At 41.3% G+C, this 20,113-nt stretch overlaps 1 protein-coding gene across 1 annotated transcript in view; it reads right to left on the reverse strand.

Annotated features, from left to right (window-relative positions):
* The window catches only part of LOC124553344 (U4/U6 small nuclear ribonucleoprotein Prp31-like), a 153,344-nt gene extending 133,536 nt beyond the window's left edge, over nucleotides 1–19,808 (reverse strand). The window contains exon 1 of the mRNA XM_047127219.1: nucleotides 19,632–19,808. Within this exon, the coding sequence (XP_046983175.1) occupies nucleotides 19,632–19,808 (177 nt within the window). The remainder of the gene's footprint in view (nucleotides 1–19,631) is intronic.
* Between the last annotated feature and the right edge of the window lie 305 nt (nucleotides 19,809–20,113).

Raw genomic sequence — 20,113 nt, forward strand, 5'->3', positions numbered from 1 at the left:
TTTTTAAATACATTTCGTGAAACTTTCTCAAATGTTTTGGGATTTCGCTATATTAGAGGAAATACAACACAAGAAATTAATATATTTTAGCTTATTTGTCTAAAACCTCCATTGTCCCATACTAGTAATCACAGTATCAGTATTGATACACTCAGGCAATAGTTTACTATGAGCGGTACTTTGGCGAACAAGTAGTAAGTTGTATTATTGTAACAGAGCTATGAAACCGTCCGATTGTCGCGCCGCTTACTCACACTCTCATTGTCAGAACAGTGTAGCAGTTGATGTTTTCTCAGACGAACTGCAATAGTTTTTTCTCACATTAGTGGTATTATTGCTGCAGTACTGTGAAACGCAATGCCGAAACGTGCCTGCAAGTTCAGTGACTGTTATTCCAGGGAATGGAATTTCATTAAGAAAGGTCGTTTTGATTACGAAGCAGAGTGTTCCGTATGTAACTGTTTTATTAGTATAAGTCATGGTGGACGTTCCGACATAGTTGATCACATCAGGTCAAAGAAACACATTAACAGATACAGTGCACCGAGCTGCAGTAAAACTCTACAAAATTATTTTGTGAAACATCAGTCAAGTGAAGAGACGAAAGTTGGAGCAGCCGAGCTTACACTAGCCTACCACACGGTAAAACATCACCAAACTTATAGATCTAGTTATTGTACTAGTAAGCTTAACAGCGTTATGTTTGATGGTTCTTCCACTGCAAAAAAAGTTTAGTTCAGCAAGAACTATAGTGTCAGCCTTAGTGAAAAGAGTTATTGCTCCACAGAGTGTAAAGGAAAGCCTTGAATACATGAAAAAGTCTTCTTTCTACGGGATATCCACTGATGCCAGCAATCATAAGGCCACTAAAATATTTCCGTTTGTTGTTCAGTTTTTCGATATTAATCAGGGAATTCAGACCAAACTTTTGAAGGTGAGTTCCCTACCTAATGAAACATCTGACGAAATTTCAAGATTTTGTATGAATACTATCGAAATGTTTGATCTTGAGAAAAATAAATGTGTGGCATTTTGTGGAGACAACACCAACACAAACTTTGGTGGTTTAAAAAGACAAGGCAAATGCAACGTATTTACCAAATTAAAGGCAACATTGCATGAAAACATTGAAGGCATAGGGTGCCCTGCACATGTTTTACACAATAGCGTGCAGACATCTGCTGACAGTTCAAGCTGTGATGCTGAAACTATCGTCATGCAGGTATACCCACACTTTGACATACATACTGTTAGAACAGAGAGGCTTAAGGAGTTCTGTGATTATGTGGGAACTGGATATATGAATGTAATGTGTCACTCGAAAACTCGCTGGTTATCACTGTTTCCAGCAGTTGAAAGAGTAATCCGCCTGTTAGAACAGTTAAAAGATTTTTTCCTAAATGAAGACAAAGCCCCCAAAATATTGGTTCAGTTTTTCAGTAACCCTTTAAGTGAAGCCTACTTATGGTTCATTCACAGTCAGCTTAGCACTTTGCAGCATGGGATAAAGGAAATTGTGGGAAGCACGAAAAGTGTAATAGAGGTAAATGATGTTTTGAAAAATACTCTGGAAACTTTTATTAAGAGGAGAGAACAGCAGTTCATTTCTTTTAATGTTAAATCTGTCCTTAAAAGAGCAGAAGTATCAGAAGCAGCGGAAAGGAGTTTTAGGGAAGAAGTTAACAAATTTTATGACACTTGTGTAGAATATCTCAGCAAGTGGAGCGCCTCATATTTACCCTCATCGCCGGTGTTTGATTGTATGTTACTGAAGAGAGTGCCAAAATGGGAAAGTGTAGAAGAGACAGTTTCTTATTTGAAGAGTAAAGAGACTGAAATCGATGATTCCATCAGTTCGGCATACTGACAAATTTTGTTGAAGAAAGTCTTCACAAGTGGAATGATGAAAAAAAAACACCATTGGAATGTCATGAGAAGTGGGTGAGTTTTTTTTTAAAGCTGTGACTGTCTTAAGCATTACTCTGAGTTGGTAATAATTGCAAGGTATTAATTTTGCAATCCCAGCCCATAATGCCAATGTGGAAATAATATTTTCGTTCATGAATCTCCAGTGGACTGATGAAAGAAACAGAACGGAGGTGGACTCTCTTGAAGCAATCCTGCAGATCCTGTACAACTACAAAATGGATTGTGCCGAGTTTTATCACTGTGTCTCAAAGAACAAAGACATGATCAAGAAGGCTGGAGGCAGTGAAAAATACCCTTTTCTCCAAGGACAGTCAATTCCATCTACAAGTGCTCAGTAATATTAAAGCTCACGTTAATATTAATTGATTAAAAGTTGAATGGCTGTAAAATTTTGTAAAATCGTAATACGTTTCTTTATTACTGTATACGTCTATTAAATTTCATTAATTATACAGATAATCTAGATTATATCAATCTTCTGCATCCTCTTATTAGTTATAATAATCGGGTTAACAAAATGTATCAACAAAACATTAATATTTATAATTAAGAAACCTGGGTACATGTGTAATGAGGTGTCCATTGGCACCCGGGGGAATGTGTCCCGGTTTTCACAGAAAATAATTTGGTCACCCTACTCTACGATAAAATGCATAACTTAGTATACTTTAGCTCATTCAGAAACTGACAAATAGGTTTACTGTCAATACAGCTTTAACATATACAGTAGAGTCCCGTTAATCCGAACTATTTGGGACTGGATCTTGTTAGGATTACCGATTTGTTCGGATTACCCGGAATTACGGTGAAGAGTTTCTAGAATGAAGTATACCAAGCATATTAAGTAGGTACCCCATGGTAACAAAGGGAAAGAAGCGTGGGAACAATGGCTCACTCACACTCCCTGCCCTTGCTATTGTGCGTTGTTGAGACCTTTGTAGTGACTGAGGTCAGTGAACTGCCAGTTGGCTCACAAAGCGATTGGTTATGTTAGTTATCGATCGCTGGCACTCGTAAACAGTTGTACTGTATTCGTTCAGGTGTAGTGGTGTCCGTATTTTCGTCATGAGTAAACGGAAACATACAACGTTAACTCTCAAAGAAAAACTGAATGCTTTGAAGCGGATAGAGAATGGCGAGAATGTATCTAACCTGGCAACGGAACTGGGTGTTGGTAAAACAACCATTTGTGATTGGAAGAAGAACCGAGTGAAGCTTGAACAGTCCTGTGCAACGCCTTCGGGAAAAACATTCGAAATTCGGCACACTTGGAAACAGTCCCAGTACGAAAAAGTGGATGAAGCTCTTTTCCTTTGGTTTACGCAGGAAAGAGAAAGGGGAACTCCAAAGTGGAGCACTGGTTTCGAAGAAGGCTGTTTACCTGAACGAGTTAACGAATGGCGATGAGTCTTTTAGTGCGAGTACAGGTTGGTTGGACAGATTCAAAAAAATGTCATGGAATCCGTCAGCTAACAATTACTGGAGAGAAGCTTACTTCTGACTGTGATGCAGAGAAGGAATACTTGGGTGAGTTTGAAAAAATGGCTAGAGGGAAAGTATTCTCCCCAACAAATTTATAACGCTGACGAGACTGGCCTTAATTTTATGGCGTTGGTAAACAAAAAGCCTGGCATCAAAAGCAGAAGACCATGCTCCTGGTTTTAAAATGTACAAAGATAGTGTGACTTTATTAACGTGCTGCGACGCTGCTGGTAATCACAAGCTGCCTTTAACGCTGATCGGCAAATCTGCTGGCCCAGAGCTTTTAAAAACTGCAACATGAAGTCCCTGATCGTATATTATCGCAACCAGAGAAAAGCACGGATGAATGGTAAGCTGTTCAAAGAATGGTTTCACAGCCAGTTTGTTCCCTATGTTTGACGGTTTTCTAAGGAAGATCATTTGTCTCCCCGTGCAATCCTTTTGATTGATAACGCGCCATCTCACCCCATTGTTGTTGTTGTTGTGGTCTTCAGTCCTGAGACTGGTTTGATGCAGCTCTCCATGCTACTCTATCCTGTGCAAGCTTCTTCATCTCCCAGTACCTACTGCAACCTACATCCTTCTGAATCTGCTTAGTGTATTCATCTCTTGGTCTCCCCCTATGATTTTTACCCTCCATGCTGCCCTCCAATACTAAATTGGTGATCCCTTGATGCCTCAGAACATGTCCTACCAACCGATCCCTTCTTCTGGTCAAGTTGTGCCACAAACTTCTCTTCTCCCCAATCCTATTCAATACTTCATCATTAGTAATGTGATCTACCCATCTAATCTTCAGCATTCTTCTGTAGCACCACATTTCAAAAGCTTCTATTCTCTTCTTGTCCAAACTATTTACCGTCCATGTTTCACTTCCATACATAGCAACACTCCATACAAATACTTTCAGAAATAACTTCCTGACACTTAAATCTATACTCGATGTTAACAAATTTCTCTTCTTCAGAAACGCTTTCCTTGCCATTGCTAGTCTACATTTTATATCCTCTCTACTTCGACCATCTTCAGTTATTTTGCTCCCCAAATAGCAAAACTCCTTTACTACTTTAAGTGTCTCATTTCCTAATCTAATACCTCAGCATCACCCGACTTAACTCGACTACATTCCATTATCCTCGTCTTGCTTTTGTTGATGTTCATCTTATATCCTCCCTTCAAGACACCATCCATTCCGTTCAACTGCTCTTCCAAGTCCTTTGCTGTCTCTGACAGAATTACAATGTCATTGGCGAACCTCAAAGTTTTTATTTCTTCTCCATGGATTTTAATACCTACTCCAAATTTTTCTTTTGTTTCCTTTACTGCTTGCTCAATATAGAGATTGAATAACATCGGGGAGAGGCTACAACCCTGTCTTACTCCCTTCCCAACCACTGCTCCCCTTTCATGTCCCTCAACTCTTATAACTGCCATCTGGTTTCTGTACAAGTTGTAAATAGCCTTTCGCTCCCTGTATTTTACCCCTGCCACCTTTACAATTTGAAAGAGAGTATTCCAGTCAACATGAAGTCCCTGCCCGTATATTATCGCAACCAGACCCCAGCAGTGAGGAATTATGTGATGGAGAAATTGTGGCGTAGTTTTTGCCGCCTAATGTTACACCACTTCTACAGCCGAAGGACCTGGGCGTGTTGCAAACATTAAAACTGATTTACATAAAACAATTTTTAAGAATGCTGATCCAAGATGATAGCATTCCTTTAGTGGACGAAATAAAAAAAGGCCTATGTGAAGGATGTTGTTTATTGGGCCACTGAGGCATGGCAGAATATTTCAGAAAATACTCTGAGAAAATCTTCGAGAGAACTGTGGACATCTCTTGAATTTGAGGACAACTTAGTTGAAGATGAAGAGGAAAATCTACTATAGATGATACAATCCCTGGATGTGAAGAAGCTTGTGAAGGAGACGTAGATGAGTGGATGGCAGCGGATGGGGCATGTATGGAGAACTTTACAAGTGCTGATTCAGTTCCTGCTGTGATTCGAGACCAGGAAGAAGTGGACTGCTGTGACGGAAGTGCCAGTGAGCCTGAAAGCGACAAAGGAGAGCTGGTGGCAAACAGTGACGCAGCAGAAGCCCTTGACCTCGAGCTACATTATTTGGAGCAACAGCCCACTGCTAAACCAACTGATTTGATGTTTATGAGACAATGGCGCAAGTATGCGTCATCTAACAGACTGTCTTCATTACGCCAAAAACCAATGACTGATATTTTGTCATCTGAACAGTAGGGATAAAATTTCCGCTGTATTTTAGTAAGTTTGACAACTTTTCTTTCATTGTCGTGTATTGTTTAAACTTAATGTTTTCTTGCCAATTTTTCTAATACATGTTTAGTGTACTGTCTAAATTAAAATAGTGTTTGTGTACAGCAGTTTACCGCACAGTTTTCTGTATTTAGACTAACATTTTTCATGAACGGATTAACCGAACGTTCGGATTAGCGGGACTCTGCTGTACTTTAATACAATATACCGGGTGATCAAAAAGTCAGTATAAATTTGAAATTTGAAAACTGAATAAATCACGGAATAATGTAGATAGAGAGGTACAAATTGACACACATGCTTGGAATGACATGGGGTTTAATTAGAACCAAAAAATACAAAAGTTCAAAACATGTCCGACATATGGCGCATCATCTGATCAGAATAGCAATAATTATCATAACAAAGTAAGACATAGCAAACATGATGTTCTTTACAGAAAATGCTGAATATGTCCACCAACATTCCTCAATAATAGCTGTAGTCGATGAATAATGTTGTGAACAGCACTGTAAAGCATGTCCGGAGTTATGGTGAGCCATTGCCGTCGGATGTTGCCTTTCAGCATCCCTAGAGATGTCGGTCGATCACGATACACTTGCGACTTCAGGTAACCCCAAAGCCAATAATCGCACGGACTGAGGTCTGGGGACCAGGGAGGCCGAGCATGACGAAAGTGGCGGCTGAGCCCACGATCATCACCAAACGACGTGCGCAAGAGATCTTTCATGCGTCTAGCAATATGGGGTGGAGCGCCATCCTGCATAAACATCGTACGTTCTGGCAGGTGTTTATCAGGCAGGCTGGGGATGATGCGATTCTGTAACATATCGGCGTACCTCTCACCCGTCACGGTAGCAGTTACAAAACCAGAATCACGCGCCATCTGTCGGACACTTTGTGAACTTTTTTTGTTCTAATAAAACCCCATGTCATTCCAAGCATGTGAGTCAGTTTTTACCTCTCTATCTACATTATTACGTGGTCTATTAAGTTTTCAAATTTATACTGACTTTTTGATCATCCGGTATAGTGAGTGAATCAGCATACCTGAGGAGTGTGCTGTCATCTAGCAGGATATATGCCGAGTGAATGGGGATAAAAGTCTGCCGCAGTGTGCTACCATCTGGTGGCACTGACGTGAACTTCTAGTTGAGTGGCAAGTGTACATCGCGAACCGTGCACGTTGTTTATCAAATCCGTATGTATTGGACCCGTAAGACAATTACATCACGCAGGTTGCGCATGCGCAAAAGCACCTTAAAACATGCACAACTGAAGGTGCGCCCGCCAAGTTTCGCGGATTATCTTTCAGATTGCAGCATTTATGTTACCAATGAATCTGCAAGGTGTCGAAAGCTAGGGTGTTCACGTGCTCTTGTGGTCTTACACATTAGCCGCCACTGTCTAGTTGGTGTGGCGAATGGCTGCTTGCTTTAAATTTAGGAAAACTAAGTTAAAGAAGATGAGTAGGAGAAACAATCTTCAAACGTTCGAATATTTTGTATGCTGTCTGAGACAGTCACGATGAAAAAATTTCTAAGCGTAACAGTGCAAAGCAATATGAAGTTGAAGAAAGACGTAAGGACTGTAGGGAAGCTGAATAGTTGACTTCAGTTTCTCAGGGGAATTTAAGGGACGTGTAGTTCATCTATATGAACTACATTCACACGATTGAGCATGTGTAGAACAATAAGTGTGACCAATTCCTAAGTACTGCTTGAGTGTTTGGGATCTTCACTGATTAAAAGGAAAACATCGAAGAAATTCAGAGGAGTGCTGATCGATTTGAGGCCTGAAGGTCTGGTTCAACTGCCTCTAAGCACTATGGGACTTAACTTCTGAGGTCATCAGTCCACTAGACTTAGAACTACTTAAACCTAACTAACCTAAGGACATCACACACATCCATGCCCGAGGTAGGATTCGAACCTGCAACTGTAGCAGCAGTGCGGTTCCGGACTGAAGTGCCTAGAACCGCTCGGCCACAGCGGCCGGCGTCTGAAGGTCTCTTTTATTATGGAGATGCCTTGTGAACTCAAATGGGAATCCCTGGAGACAAAACACCGTTCTCTTCATGACACACTATTGAGAATATTTACTGAATAGGCATTTCAGGCTGCGCGGGATTAGCCAAGTGGTCTGGGGTGCAGCAGTCATGGACTGTGCGGCTGGTCCCGGCAGAGGTTTGTGTCCTCCCTCGGGCATGGGTGTGTGTGTTTGTCCTTAGGATAATTTAGGTTACGTAGTGTGTAAGCTTAGGGACTGATGACCTTAGCAGTTAAGTCCCATAAGATTTCACACACATTTGAACATTCTTTTTAGGCGTTTGAATCTGACTGCAGAACGATTCTATTGCCGCCAACGAATATTTCGCGTAAGGATGCCGCATATAAAAGAAAGTAGAGCCTGTACGGAGACATATACATTGCTCATTTTGCGAGTGGAACAGGTAAGGAAATAACTCGTAGTGGCACAAGTTGCCCTCCATCATGCACTATATGGTGCTTGATGGAGATGTACACTCGACAGCAAAAAAAGTGGGTCACCCCTGAATTCCAACGCGTAGGCTGCACCTGAATGTATGCAACCAACATAGCATATCTGTGTTGCACATAGTCGCAACCCTCCACAGTACAGTCGTTGTAAGATACACAATGGGTACTGCTAGAGACTACTAGAGAACACCGGTCTTTATGACAGTCCGTCCAGATGTAAAGTACAACCACGATAGTACAGAAGAGATCAGACAGTCCTTAACGTTTGTAAACTAAACTTAATTACAATAAGTGACATTTCAAATGTTATGGGACAACTAGTTTTGTCACATAAATCGTTCAGTAATCCTTAGGCACAATTAAATATTTGAGACAGTATATGGATTTATAAAGTTGTATGGCAATTGGAAACAAGTTCTTTGCTGTCTAAAAGGTTTACGCAACACATGCTGTACGTCGTTCAACGTTCAACAGGGAGAGGTTTTGCATCAACTTTATGTAATACTAAGCAGTTAAAAGAAAACGTGATTAACGGCGGCAAGCACTCTACGGAAATCCCAACATTAACAGCGCATCACAAGTAATATCATTGTTCACATTACTCATCAACAGTTACTTGTACACGAAGTTGTACTTTAAAAGACATGACCAACGTCTTCGTTCTGGATCCGGATGCAAACCGAGAACGTAAAGCCATTTTTAACCAAGCAAAGCTTTGTGCCTTATCGAGACTCGATCACTAGGCAGAAAGAGACGTCAAATATTGACGTTTGCACCAGTATCAGTTATCAATTCTCAACTTGAATGTAAATGACGATAATGTTTCTACGAAAGCAGGAACCCTGATATGACAATTACCTTCTTGGTAATTAACCTCGAAAGACGTTGTATAGTGTTGCATTGTAAAGGAATAATGGATGCACATGTTTAAAATTGAAATGTCATCATGTAATGCTGGGGACAAAGATGCGAACCCAGCACCTAATCGGATTGTTGAATAAGTACATAAAATCAGAATGTAGATATCACAGTTTGTCACCAGTAGTGGGGTTGGAACCTTAAATGATGACTGAAGTTGTATTAGCTGACCGGGATTCGAACCCGGCCCCTACCGCCGTCGTTGTCTAACCAGGAACAGACGAGAAATGTCCAATGTTGGTCCATCATCAGCGAGATGTGCACACGTTTAACTAGAAATAAGGTGACGAAAACGTCTATGCTGACTGAGAGTCGGACGCCAAACACATAGTTATGAAGACACGTTAATAATCAACTTCATATTCAGTAGCAGCTAGGAGTAGCATGTTAAGTTGCAAACCTTAAGGCCTTACTCATCCCTAGTAACGTGTTGCCTAGTATCTGCGATATCATGATGTTAATTTACAAGTGGATTGACTGCTGTGAAGAGCAATGTTCTCTAGTAGTCGTTATCATTGAGATGTAAATGAAGTGCCTCAGCAGAAAGTAATATCCGTCGTGCAGCACGTATTGTTTCAGAGACACTGAGTACATGTTATAACTGCACAAAACGTGTATTATACAGGGTGAGTCACCTAAAATTACCGCTGGATATATTTCGTAAACCACATCAAATACTGACGAATCGATTCCACAGACCGAACGTGAGGAGAGGGGCTAGTGTAATTGGTTAATACAAACCATAAAAAAATGCACGGAAGTATGTTTTTAACACAAACCTAGGTTTTTTTAAATGGAACTCCGTTAGTTTTGTTAGCACATCTGAACATATAAACAAATATGTAATCAGTGCCGTTTGTTGCATTGTAAAATGTTAATTACATCCGGAGATATTGTAATCTAAAGTTGACGCTTGAGTACCACTCCTCCGCTGTTCGATCATGTGTATCGGAGAGCACCGAATTACGTAGGGATCCAAAGGGAACGGTGATGGACCTTAGGTACAGAAGAGACTGAAACAGCACATTACGTCCACATGCTAACACCTTTTTATTGGTTTTTTTCACTGACGCACATGTGCATTACCATGAGGGGTGAGGTACACGTTCGACGGGCGTTTCATAGGACGTGGAGGACGCATAAATTGGCCAGCCCGTTCTTCTGATCTTACACCTCTGGACTTCTTTCTGTGAGGTACGTTAAAGGAGAATGTGTACCGTGATGTGCCTACAACACCACAGGATATGAAACAATGTATTGTGGCAGCCTGCGGCGACATTACACCAGATGTACTGCGGCGTGTACGGCGTTCATTACGCCAGAGATTGCAATTGTGTGCAGCAAATGGTGGCCACCACATTGAACATCTATTGGCCTGACATGTCGGGACACACTCTATTCCACTCCGTAATTGAAAACGGAAACCACGTGTGTACGTGTACCTCACCCCTCATGGTAATGTACATGTGCGTCAGTGAAAAAGACAAATAAAAAGGTGTTAGCATGTGGACGTAATGTGCTGTTCCAGTCTCTTTTGTACCTAAGGTCTATCACCGTTCCCTTTGGATCCCTACGCAATTCGGTGCTCTCCGATACACACGATCGAACAGCGGAGGAGTGGTACTCAAGCGTCAACTTTAGGTTACAATATCTCCGGATGTAATTAACGTTTTAGAATGCAACAAACGGCACTGATTACGTTTTTGTTTATATGTTCAGATTCAAATGGTTCAAATGGCTCTGAGCACTATGGGACTTAACATCTTAGGTCATCAGTCCCCTAGAACTTAGAACTACTTAAACCTAACTAACCTAAGGACATCACACAACACCCAGCCATCACGAGGCAGAGAAAATCCCTGACCCCGCCGGGAATCGAACCCGGGAACCCGGGCGTGGGAAGCGAGAACGCTACCGCACGACCACGAGATGCGGGCTATATGTTCAGATGTGCTAACAACACTAACGGGGTTCCATTTAAAAAAACGTAGGTTTGTGTTGAAAAACATACTTCCGTGCATTTTTTTTCATGGTTTGTATTGACCAATTACACTAGCCCCTCTCCTCACGTTCGGTCTGTGGAATCGGTTCGTCAGTATTTGATGTGGTTTACGAAATATATCCAGCGGTAACGATAGGTGACTCACCCTGTATACTAAGTATATACTATTATTTGGAGAAGCTGCCGCCAAACTTTACTTTTACATTCCACTTAGTTGTCGTGGTTGAATACAGGTTTTCTTAAGGCTACATCTAATGCACAGCGGTTACAAGAAAGTATAGTTTCCTGCGTCATGCTATGGCTAGCTAGGTGAAATATTTTGTGGTAGCTATGTTTAAGATGAATGTATTTTTGAAAGTATTGTTCGCCAAATATTTGAATAAATCGTCAGCTGTAGGTGTGCCTGCACATGTTATAGCATAATAGCTGTAGCTGCGCTAGTTTGCACTACAGACTTGGGTAGGTTAGGTGTAACTTTTGATCCTTCAAGGGGTGCTCGTGGCCATGCGGCCCGGGTCTGTAGTAGCCGCGGCTCGCGAGCTACGGGCCAGCCTGGCTGGCCGAGGCGAGACGCGAGTGAGCGAGCTGGCGGTGGCGTTGGTGGGCCAACAGCCCGGGACGAGCCAGCACGGCTGCGCCGCGTGCCTCTGCCTCTGCCGCTCCGTTTCACGTAAATATGTTTACCTCCTCTCCTGGAATCAGTAGCAGAGCTGCAAGCAGCAATACACATCAGGCTCTCTGCCGTAATGGCTCACTGGGAGAGGTCCATTCGAGGTAGAGTCAAAAAATGGTTCAAATGGCTCTGAGCACTATGGGACTTAACATCTGAGGTCATCAGTCCCCTAGAAAACGTATTTCTTCTGTTACCCATGGTTTCTTCGCAGCTACCTTCTTTGTACCTATGTTTTCCTTCCCAACTTCTGTGATGGCCCTTTTTAGAGATGTCCATTCCTCTTCAACTGTACTGCCTACTGCGATATTCCTTATTGCTGTATCTATAGCGTTAGAGAACTTCAAACGTATCTCGTCATTCCTTAGTACTTCCGTATCCCACTTCTTTGCGTATTGATTCTTCCTGACTAATGTGTTGAACTTCAGCCTACTCTTCATCACTACTATATTGTGATCTGAGTCTATATCTGCTCCTGGGTACGCCTTACAATCCAGTATCTGATTTCGGAATCTCTGTCTGACCATGATGTAATCTAATTGAAATCTTCCCATATCTCCCGGCCTTTTCCAAGTATACCTCCTCCACTTGTGATTCTTGAACAGGGTAGTCGCTATTACCAGCTGAAACTTGTTACAGAACTCAATTAGTCTTTCTCCTCTTTCATTCCTTGTCCAAGCCCATATTCTCCTGTAACCTTTTCTTCTACTCCTTCCCCTAAAACTGCATTTCAGTCGCCCATGACTATTAGATTTTCGTCCCCCTTTACATACTGCATTACCCTTTCAATATCCTCATACACTTTCTCTATCTGTTCATCTTCAGCTTGCGACGTCGGCATGTATACCTGAACTATCGTTGTCGGTGTTGGTCTGCTGTCGATTCTTACGAAAGCAATGAATACGCTGGTTAGTATACATTATTTGTATAGATTTGAAGATGAAAAAGCGCAGATCTGCACAGTGCCCGCATCTGCACTTTAGTTTCTGTCTTAATGGGCATAATTTTTAGTTTCTTCTCTTCTGAATTATCAAATGAACTGATTATTACGTGGTACAGAATAATTAGGTAACTGTGTTTCTTACAGCTTCCATTCACACCAACATATTTCTACATTCTCGTGCAATTCATGAATTTCTACTTCTATGATCACAAGACTGCACATAGATGCAATCGATTTCGAGGTGCAAAGTGTTTGTTATCTTACTTTTCGTGACAGGTTGGCAAAGTTGATTTCCAAAGACTTTTTATTGTACTGAAATAATCTTTTGTAACAAAGTAACAAGGTAAGTGTTTTATTCGTATATATTTTGTGGGAAACTGTAATAGTTATGGAAGATTGCACACCGGAATGTTTGACACAACTGGTAGGAGAAAACGCTGCATATTAACCAAACCCCGCGCCTCCTCTCCGTATCCTCCTATGACACGAGCACGGGATTCTCCTCCTATAACGCTACAGAGCTGTTCCTAGCACAGCTGAGAATTGGCAACATCGTCACAAACATTTGGCAACACTGTGACAGTGCAATCACGTCCGCGTATGGTACTGAACTGACTCGCTAAATTCACTTGATATTCCCTTTCCATTTGAATGACTCGTGGTGTATAATCCTCACGTAAACTAAGACACTGAGACAGAAATTTCAATTTTTTGGCTAAAGGAATGCTATTCTTCACATAAGTGACAACTTTTAATATCTTTCACGAAGCATTATGAGGCTGATCGACCAATACCATGACGAGAGTGGGGTGCTGGCAGCAGTATGTCCGTAGCTCCGTGGTACCGCCCGTGTCTCGTGTTCCAACGGTTAAGAAAATCGAACCGTGGTAGGGGCAGCGCGTGCGAGTTTCTTTTATGTATTATTTCATGGAGCTGCGAATTCCCAGAAAAAATTAAGTAACAAAATCAGAAGAAAACCTTTACACATCAAATCCTCTTGGCAGCTCGACTCAGTAAGTTGTGTTAATGGTCGTAGATTTCGGCATTCTGACTGCCAAGCTGCTATACAATACAAGCATCTCTGAAGAAATTCGAATCGACCGTCAACGATACGAAATTCAATAATGTTGTTCACTTACGACTCCCATGCCAGGGTGATAAGTATCAAGGAAATAAATTGATTAGCAAATCACAAGAAAATACTTTCCGCTCAAAGTGCAATGGTGAAAACCTTACAATGCTGCACAACAGGTAACGCCTCTTTCCGCTGCTGACAACCAAATTTTGGGTTTCTACGAATAAGTAACTTTATTTATGAAATGCCACATTTGCATACCTGTTGAGTATGACACAGCATACCATTTAAACACAGACCCAAACGAAATCTAGGTGAGTAGTATTTTACTAATTCGTACAGATAGAGGCACGCTTGTGTACAGATACTCAGTTTTGTTAAAACAGACTTACTTCTGACGTAAGGTTATTGTGGGTAGTTTTATTTCATTTCTTACAATACAGTGCACAGTTTTCGTAAGGTTTCTTTTAGTGTTGTTAAAACAACACTAAACATGAGAGAGAAATTAATCATCAACGATATATGCGAATTCTCTGATGTTATCTATAACAGTCTGACAATGCACATGCAGTTTATTAATTACATGCATGTAGAAAACTTGTTCTGAGTTAAAGCTGTCAAACAAGGTTTGAAGAAAAATAAAATGCCACTACCAGACGACAGCTAATGTAGAAAATACTTTTCTGACTATTTTGGCATGATGCACTCTCCCCATACATAATACTAAAGCTTCGAGCGCATCTGCTGCCTGGCCGTCTATTAAACCTGAAAAGAACAAAACGACGCAGAAGTTAGCCTTTTTTTCCACATGCGACTATTTTGGGTTGAGAAGTGAAGAGAATTATGTTCAAAGCTCTATTAAATTGTTAACTTCAGCAGACAGCAGAATTGCGTTTAAAAAAAAATGTAGTAGCGAATGTTATAGAACAGGCAATGTCTTATCAACAGTGCGCGACGCTTACCGTTACGCTACTAGCTGCGACGTAGCTGCAACACCTCTGGAAGTGAACAACAGTTCCTCCAGAACTTCGGCATTCCACAGTGCTGTGAGATAATGCATATGGCCGGATCTAGACTTCTGAGAGACAGACAGTTACAGCATTTCTTTTGCACTGCACGATTGTTTCAACAAACAGATAGTGCAATAGAGTAGCTCAAATGGAAAGGAATACTTCCTATTTAAATTTCTGCATCCTACGCTGTTGGCAGTTCTGTGTAGGTGGCAGTTATGTTATTTTATTTCGGTGATTACAAAATAGAGTCGAATGTATGCACTGGGTAGCTAAGGAAGCTAGTTCATGGCGATTCGGTCAACCAAGTAAATAAATGTGCTGAACATCCTGCAAACCACTACAGGGAGCCTGTGTTCCAGAATTCTCATCTTGTGTGCCTCAACGGTGTTATGATATAGAAATGAGTCGTAGAGATGAGGGTTTGGTGGTCTGTTGGACGGATGATAGTTTCATATGATCATGGTCTCGGTTCGATTCCAACTTCTGGCGATATTTTTTTTTATAGGGAGAGGCAGATTCTATTCTCTTCTGGCTACGCCAAGTGTAGGAGGTATAATGGCATTGTGGTCTGAAAATCACATTAAACATGATATTCCTTCTCTACCAAGTAGACGTTAGGTGGAACCACAATAAAGTAAGGAGTGGCGACATGTAGAAACTCTATCACCAGTAACCTTTCTTATACCAGTTATTTATTTCTAGTGACGATACAAACCCTGTGTATGGTCACAGGACACTTATTCCGTCTTTTATTTGAGCTTCTGTATGTCGATAAAATTGGTTCTGAACTGGGAATGCAACTCAGACCGCCCTTAACGCGGAATTTGATCCCTTCGTGACAATACAGCTCGACTACAACTTGTTGTTTGTTCAAAACTGCAGATTCCTCAACATCTCCACATATTGCGCATGAATGGGTTGGAATCCTGGCCCAGCGCTAAACTTTTCACTATGTATTATCAAGCTCTAGCATGAGAACACCTATCTGCTGGTGGATAATAATTATTATTTTTAATGCATTTTCATTTGTTGTCAACACTAACGATATCCGACGTTTTTGACTCCCAGTGAGACACAGAACTATTTGCGAGGTCACTGTAAGTTCAAGGATGTTATTCCGAGTTGCTGGTGGAGAAAAATTCGGTAAGTGTCGTCTCTTTGTGTGTAGTCAACAAAGATATGTGTGGGGTTCGATTCCTAGTCAGCACTGAACTTTTTGTCATATTATTTCTAGTTCAAACATGCTCACATGTCGCTGCTGGTGTAACAAACCCTTACTTAACGTTCCTTTTCTCTAGAATATAACAGCGATATGCGCCGGGTTGGAGTCCTGAGAAGGAAAAAATTAATGTTTCGTCTCGTCATTTCAGTTAATACATCTAGCTACTACCGAGAAAATCCGATATGTCAAAGTTGATTGTGCTTCGATAACAATCCGATTAGGTTCTGGGGTCGAATCCAGGTCCAACACAAAGCTTTACCTCACTGCATTTCAAGTAAGTTACTTGTGAAGAAGCAGTATTTAACATCTCTCGTAGTTCGTTAACAGGGAGAATAGATGCTGGGTAGGAATTCGCGCCCGTTAAAAATGTTACGTTATATAATTTAAAGTTGATATTTGCTAACTGATACTGTCCAAAAATGAGGTATATCACTCTCTTTACGCCTAGTCAGGAATGACTGTTAATTTCCGTCAGTGACGAAATCTTAGTCTGCATGCCCTGGGTTTGAATCCATATGCAGAACGAGTCGATTCATCGTGTCATTTGAAGTTCATACATATTCTCAACTAGCTGCTCGTGAATATCGTAAATTTTTAATGACATTTTGTGTTAAATAACAAGTATGGTATGTTACTTTGAAGAGGAAATTATGAATACGACGAACTTACTACGTGCAATACCTATCTGACGTAATAATGAGAGTGCTAAAATTTCAGGTATGTAATTTATTGCAATAAATGCGGGCTTACAAGCCTTAAGGACAGTCTTACCTGTGATGAGGTGTTCCCTGATATTTTTAGTGTCGTGGTATTACTTTACATCTTGAGTTATTGCGATACAGAGCATTGTTTTCTAGTGGTGACTTGTTGGAACCATTTTCAATAGTCAAACGACTGTACCAAGGAGCGATTAGAGGACCTGCTAGACAGCTGCGTTATGTGGGTTGCCTGGGAATCAGGCGAAATGCAATCCAGGTCGTTCGGATACTTTTGAGCATGACTGTACTTCGTTAACAATCCGATTAGGTGCTGGGTTCGCATCCCTGTCACAAGCTTTATATGATGGCGTTTCAATTTTAAACATGAGCATACCTTGTTCCTTGTGAATGACACCATATTAAACGTCGTTGGGGGTAGTTCCCAGGACGGTAACTGTTATGACAGGATTCCCAGTTCAGTACACACATTTTCGTCATTTATTTTCAGGATCTGAATTGATAACTGATACTGGTGCAAACGTCTATACTTCACGCCTCTTTATGCCTAGTGATCCGGTCTCAATAAGGCACAAACAAAGCTTAGATTAGTTAGTAATGGCTATAGGTGCTGGGTTTGAATCTAGGTCCAGAACGACGACGTTGGTCATGTCATTTAAAGTTCAAATATGTGTACACGTAGCTGTTGATGTGTTACGAGAACAATGATATTACTGGTGATTCGCTGTTAATGTTGAGGTTTCCTTAGAGTGCTTGTTGCCGTTAATCGCGTTTTTCTACTGGTTCGTCCAATATCCAGTTTCCAGAGCCACTCGCCGTTGAGCGACCTTCAGCACGTGGATGGAAAACCTTTTAGAGAGCGAAAAACTTTTTCCAATTGGCATACAGCTTTGTAACTCCATATATTGTGCCAAGTATTTAATTTTGACTAAGTATTTCTGTACAATATATGTAAAATAAACCGTTTTCTCAGAACTTTTGGAATGTCACTTGTTGTAATTAAGGTTAGTTTATGAGTGTTATGGGGTGTCTCATCGCTGAGAACGTGTTTTCTAATATGTTTTGTACGACGATATTAGTTGACGCTTAGACTGACTGCCATAAAGACCTTTGGTCTCTTAGTAGTCTCTTGCGGTACCCATTGTGTGTAGTCAAACGACTGTACCCCATGGGGTTTTGGTGTTTAGAGGACTTGCAACACAGCTACATTATGTTGGTTGTATTCGGCAGTGGCCCACTTTTTTTGCTGTCAAGTGTACATGTAGGTGTTCTAAACCAACAATGCCCAGGAGAGCAGTGTGTTGACACCACGCCCCTCCGTATGGGATCCAAATGACACTATTAGTTGATGGTTGACATGGCTGTCGGCCGTTCCCAGTTGACCCGTCTGTGACCACAACAGCAGTCCTAACAATGGAGGACTGAGACAATTGCAATCAGCTAGGTTACAACATAATTACAAATAAAACATGCTGATTTCCCTTCCACAGATCTATGTGAAAAGTGGTTCTGGATGTACGATAACTCAAAAAGTCTTACAAATAATTTCATTAAAGAGGTAATAACAAACTTGTCACTAAACATGTAAATATACAGTACATTGAGATGTATACTGTGAATCTTAGGATATGCTGCTCGGTCTAGGGCACCTTGCTACGGTTCGCTCCCCCGGTAAGATGTTTGAGTCCTCCGTTGGGCATGGGTGTGTGTGTTGTCCTTAGCGTAAGTTAGTTTCAGTTAGATTAAGTAGTATGTAAGCCTAGGAACAGATGACCTCAGCAGTTTGGGCCGGAGGAACTCACCACAAAAAATCTTGGGATATGAACAGTCTAATGAGGACATACTGTGCTTTGATAAGAAACCAAATAAAGATTAAAGTAATGTGCAGTAGCAAGAATGAGATCAATAATAAAAATATTATCAAAAAATGGTTCAAGTGGCTCTGAGCACTATGGGACGTAACATCTGATATCATCAGTCCGCTAGACTTAAAATTACTTAAACGTAACTAACCTAAGGACATCACACACATTCATGCCCGAAGCAGGATTCGAACCTACGACCATAGCAGCAGCTCGGCTCCAGACTGAAGCCCCTAGAGCCGCTCGGCCACAATGGCCGACATTAATATCAAAATTGGAGACAACGTAGTAAAAGCTTTAGAGGAATTCTGCTGCTTTGCAAGCAAAATAATGTGTGATGGATGAAGCAAGGAAGACATAAAGAGCCGATTGTCATAGGCTAACAGGGGATTCTGTCGATTATTATTAAAGTCTATTATTGTCAAACATATACCTTAATCTGAGGAAGAAATTTCTGAGAAAGTACGTTTGGAACACAGCATTGTAGGTAGTGAAACATAGGTTGTGGAAAAAAACGGAAAAGAAGAGAATCGAAGCATTTGAGATCTGGTGCTACAGAAGAATCTTGAAAATTGTGTGGATCGATTAAGATACGGAATGGGGAGGTTCTCCAGAGAATTGACGAGAAAGAAGGAACACGAGAACAGGAGATCTGTTAAGACATCAGGTAGTAACTTTCATGGTACTACAGGGAGCTGTAGAGGGTAAAAAGTGTAGAGGAAGACAGAGATTGGAATACATCCAACTAATAATTGGGGGCGCAGGTTCCAAGTACTACTCTGAGATGAAGGGGTTGGTGGAAGAGAGGAATTAGTTGTGAGCCACCTAAAACCAGTCATATGACAGATCATACAAAGAAAGGGTTTTGTAGCAACACGTCATCAAACGATAAATGAGTTTGCAAATTTTTTTTCTATACATACTTATTTTCATGAGCCTATGCAGGAGGATCTGCGGCCAGCCTGTTTGACATGTTTACGCAGTGTGGCAGCAGTGCAGAACGCACTCACCTTAGCAAGCAGGTCTCCCAACCTCTCGGAGCCCCATATCCTCACGACATCGGCCACCCTCCCGGGGGGGTTGGCGGAGGGCAGGGAGGCGCCGCTGTTGTCGTCCTCTGCAGAGAACACGAGGCGCGCCTCCAGACGCAGGTCTGGGTCCGCCGCCAGCTCCTCTGCCAGAGACATGGCGCGCAGACGTTATCTCTGACCAGAGAGAGTACTAATGCTGCAAGCTCCCTGTTGAGAAAAACGATACCATCACATTTACACATGCCGATATGTACTGGGTGATCAAAAAGTCAGCACAAATTTGAAAACTGAATAAATCACGGAATAATGTACACAGAGAGGTACAAATTGACATACATGCTTGGAATGACATGGGGATTTATTAGAACCAAAAAAATACAAACGATCAAAGAATGTCCGACAGATGGCGCTTCATCCGATCAGAATAGCAATGATTACCATAACAAAGTAAGACAAAGCAA

Source organism: Schistocerca americana, chromosome 11, assembly GCF_021461395.2.
Source record: "Schistocerca americana isolate TAMUIC-IGC-003095 chromosome 11, iqSchAmer2.1, whole genome shotgun sequence".
In the NCBI taxonomy this organism is placed as follows: domain Eukaryota; kingdom Metazoa; phylum Arthropoda; class Insecta; order Orthoptera; family Acrididae; genus Schistocerca; species Schistocerca americana.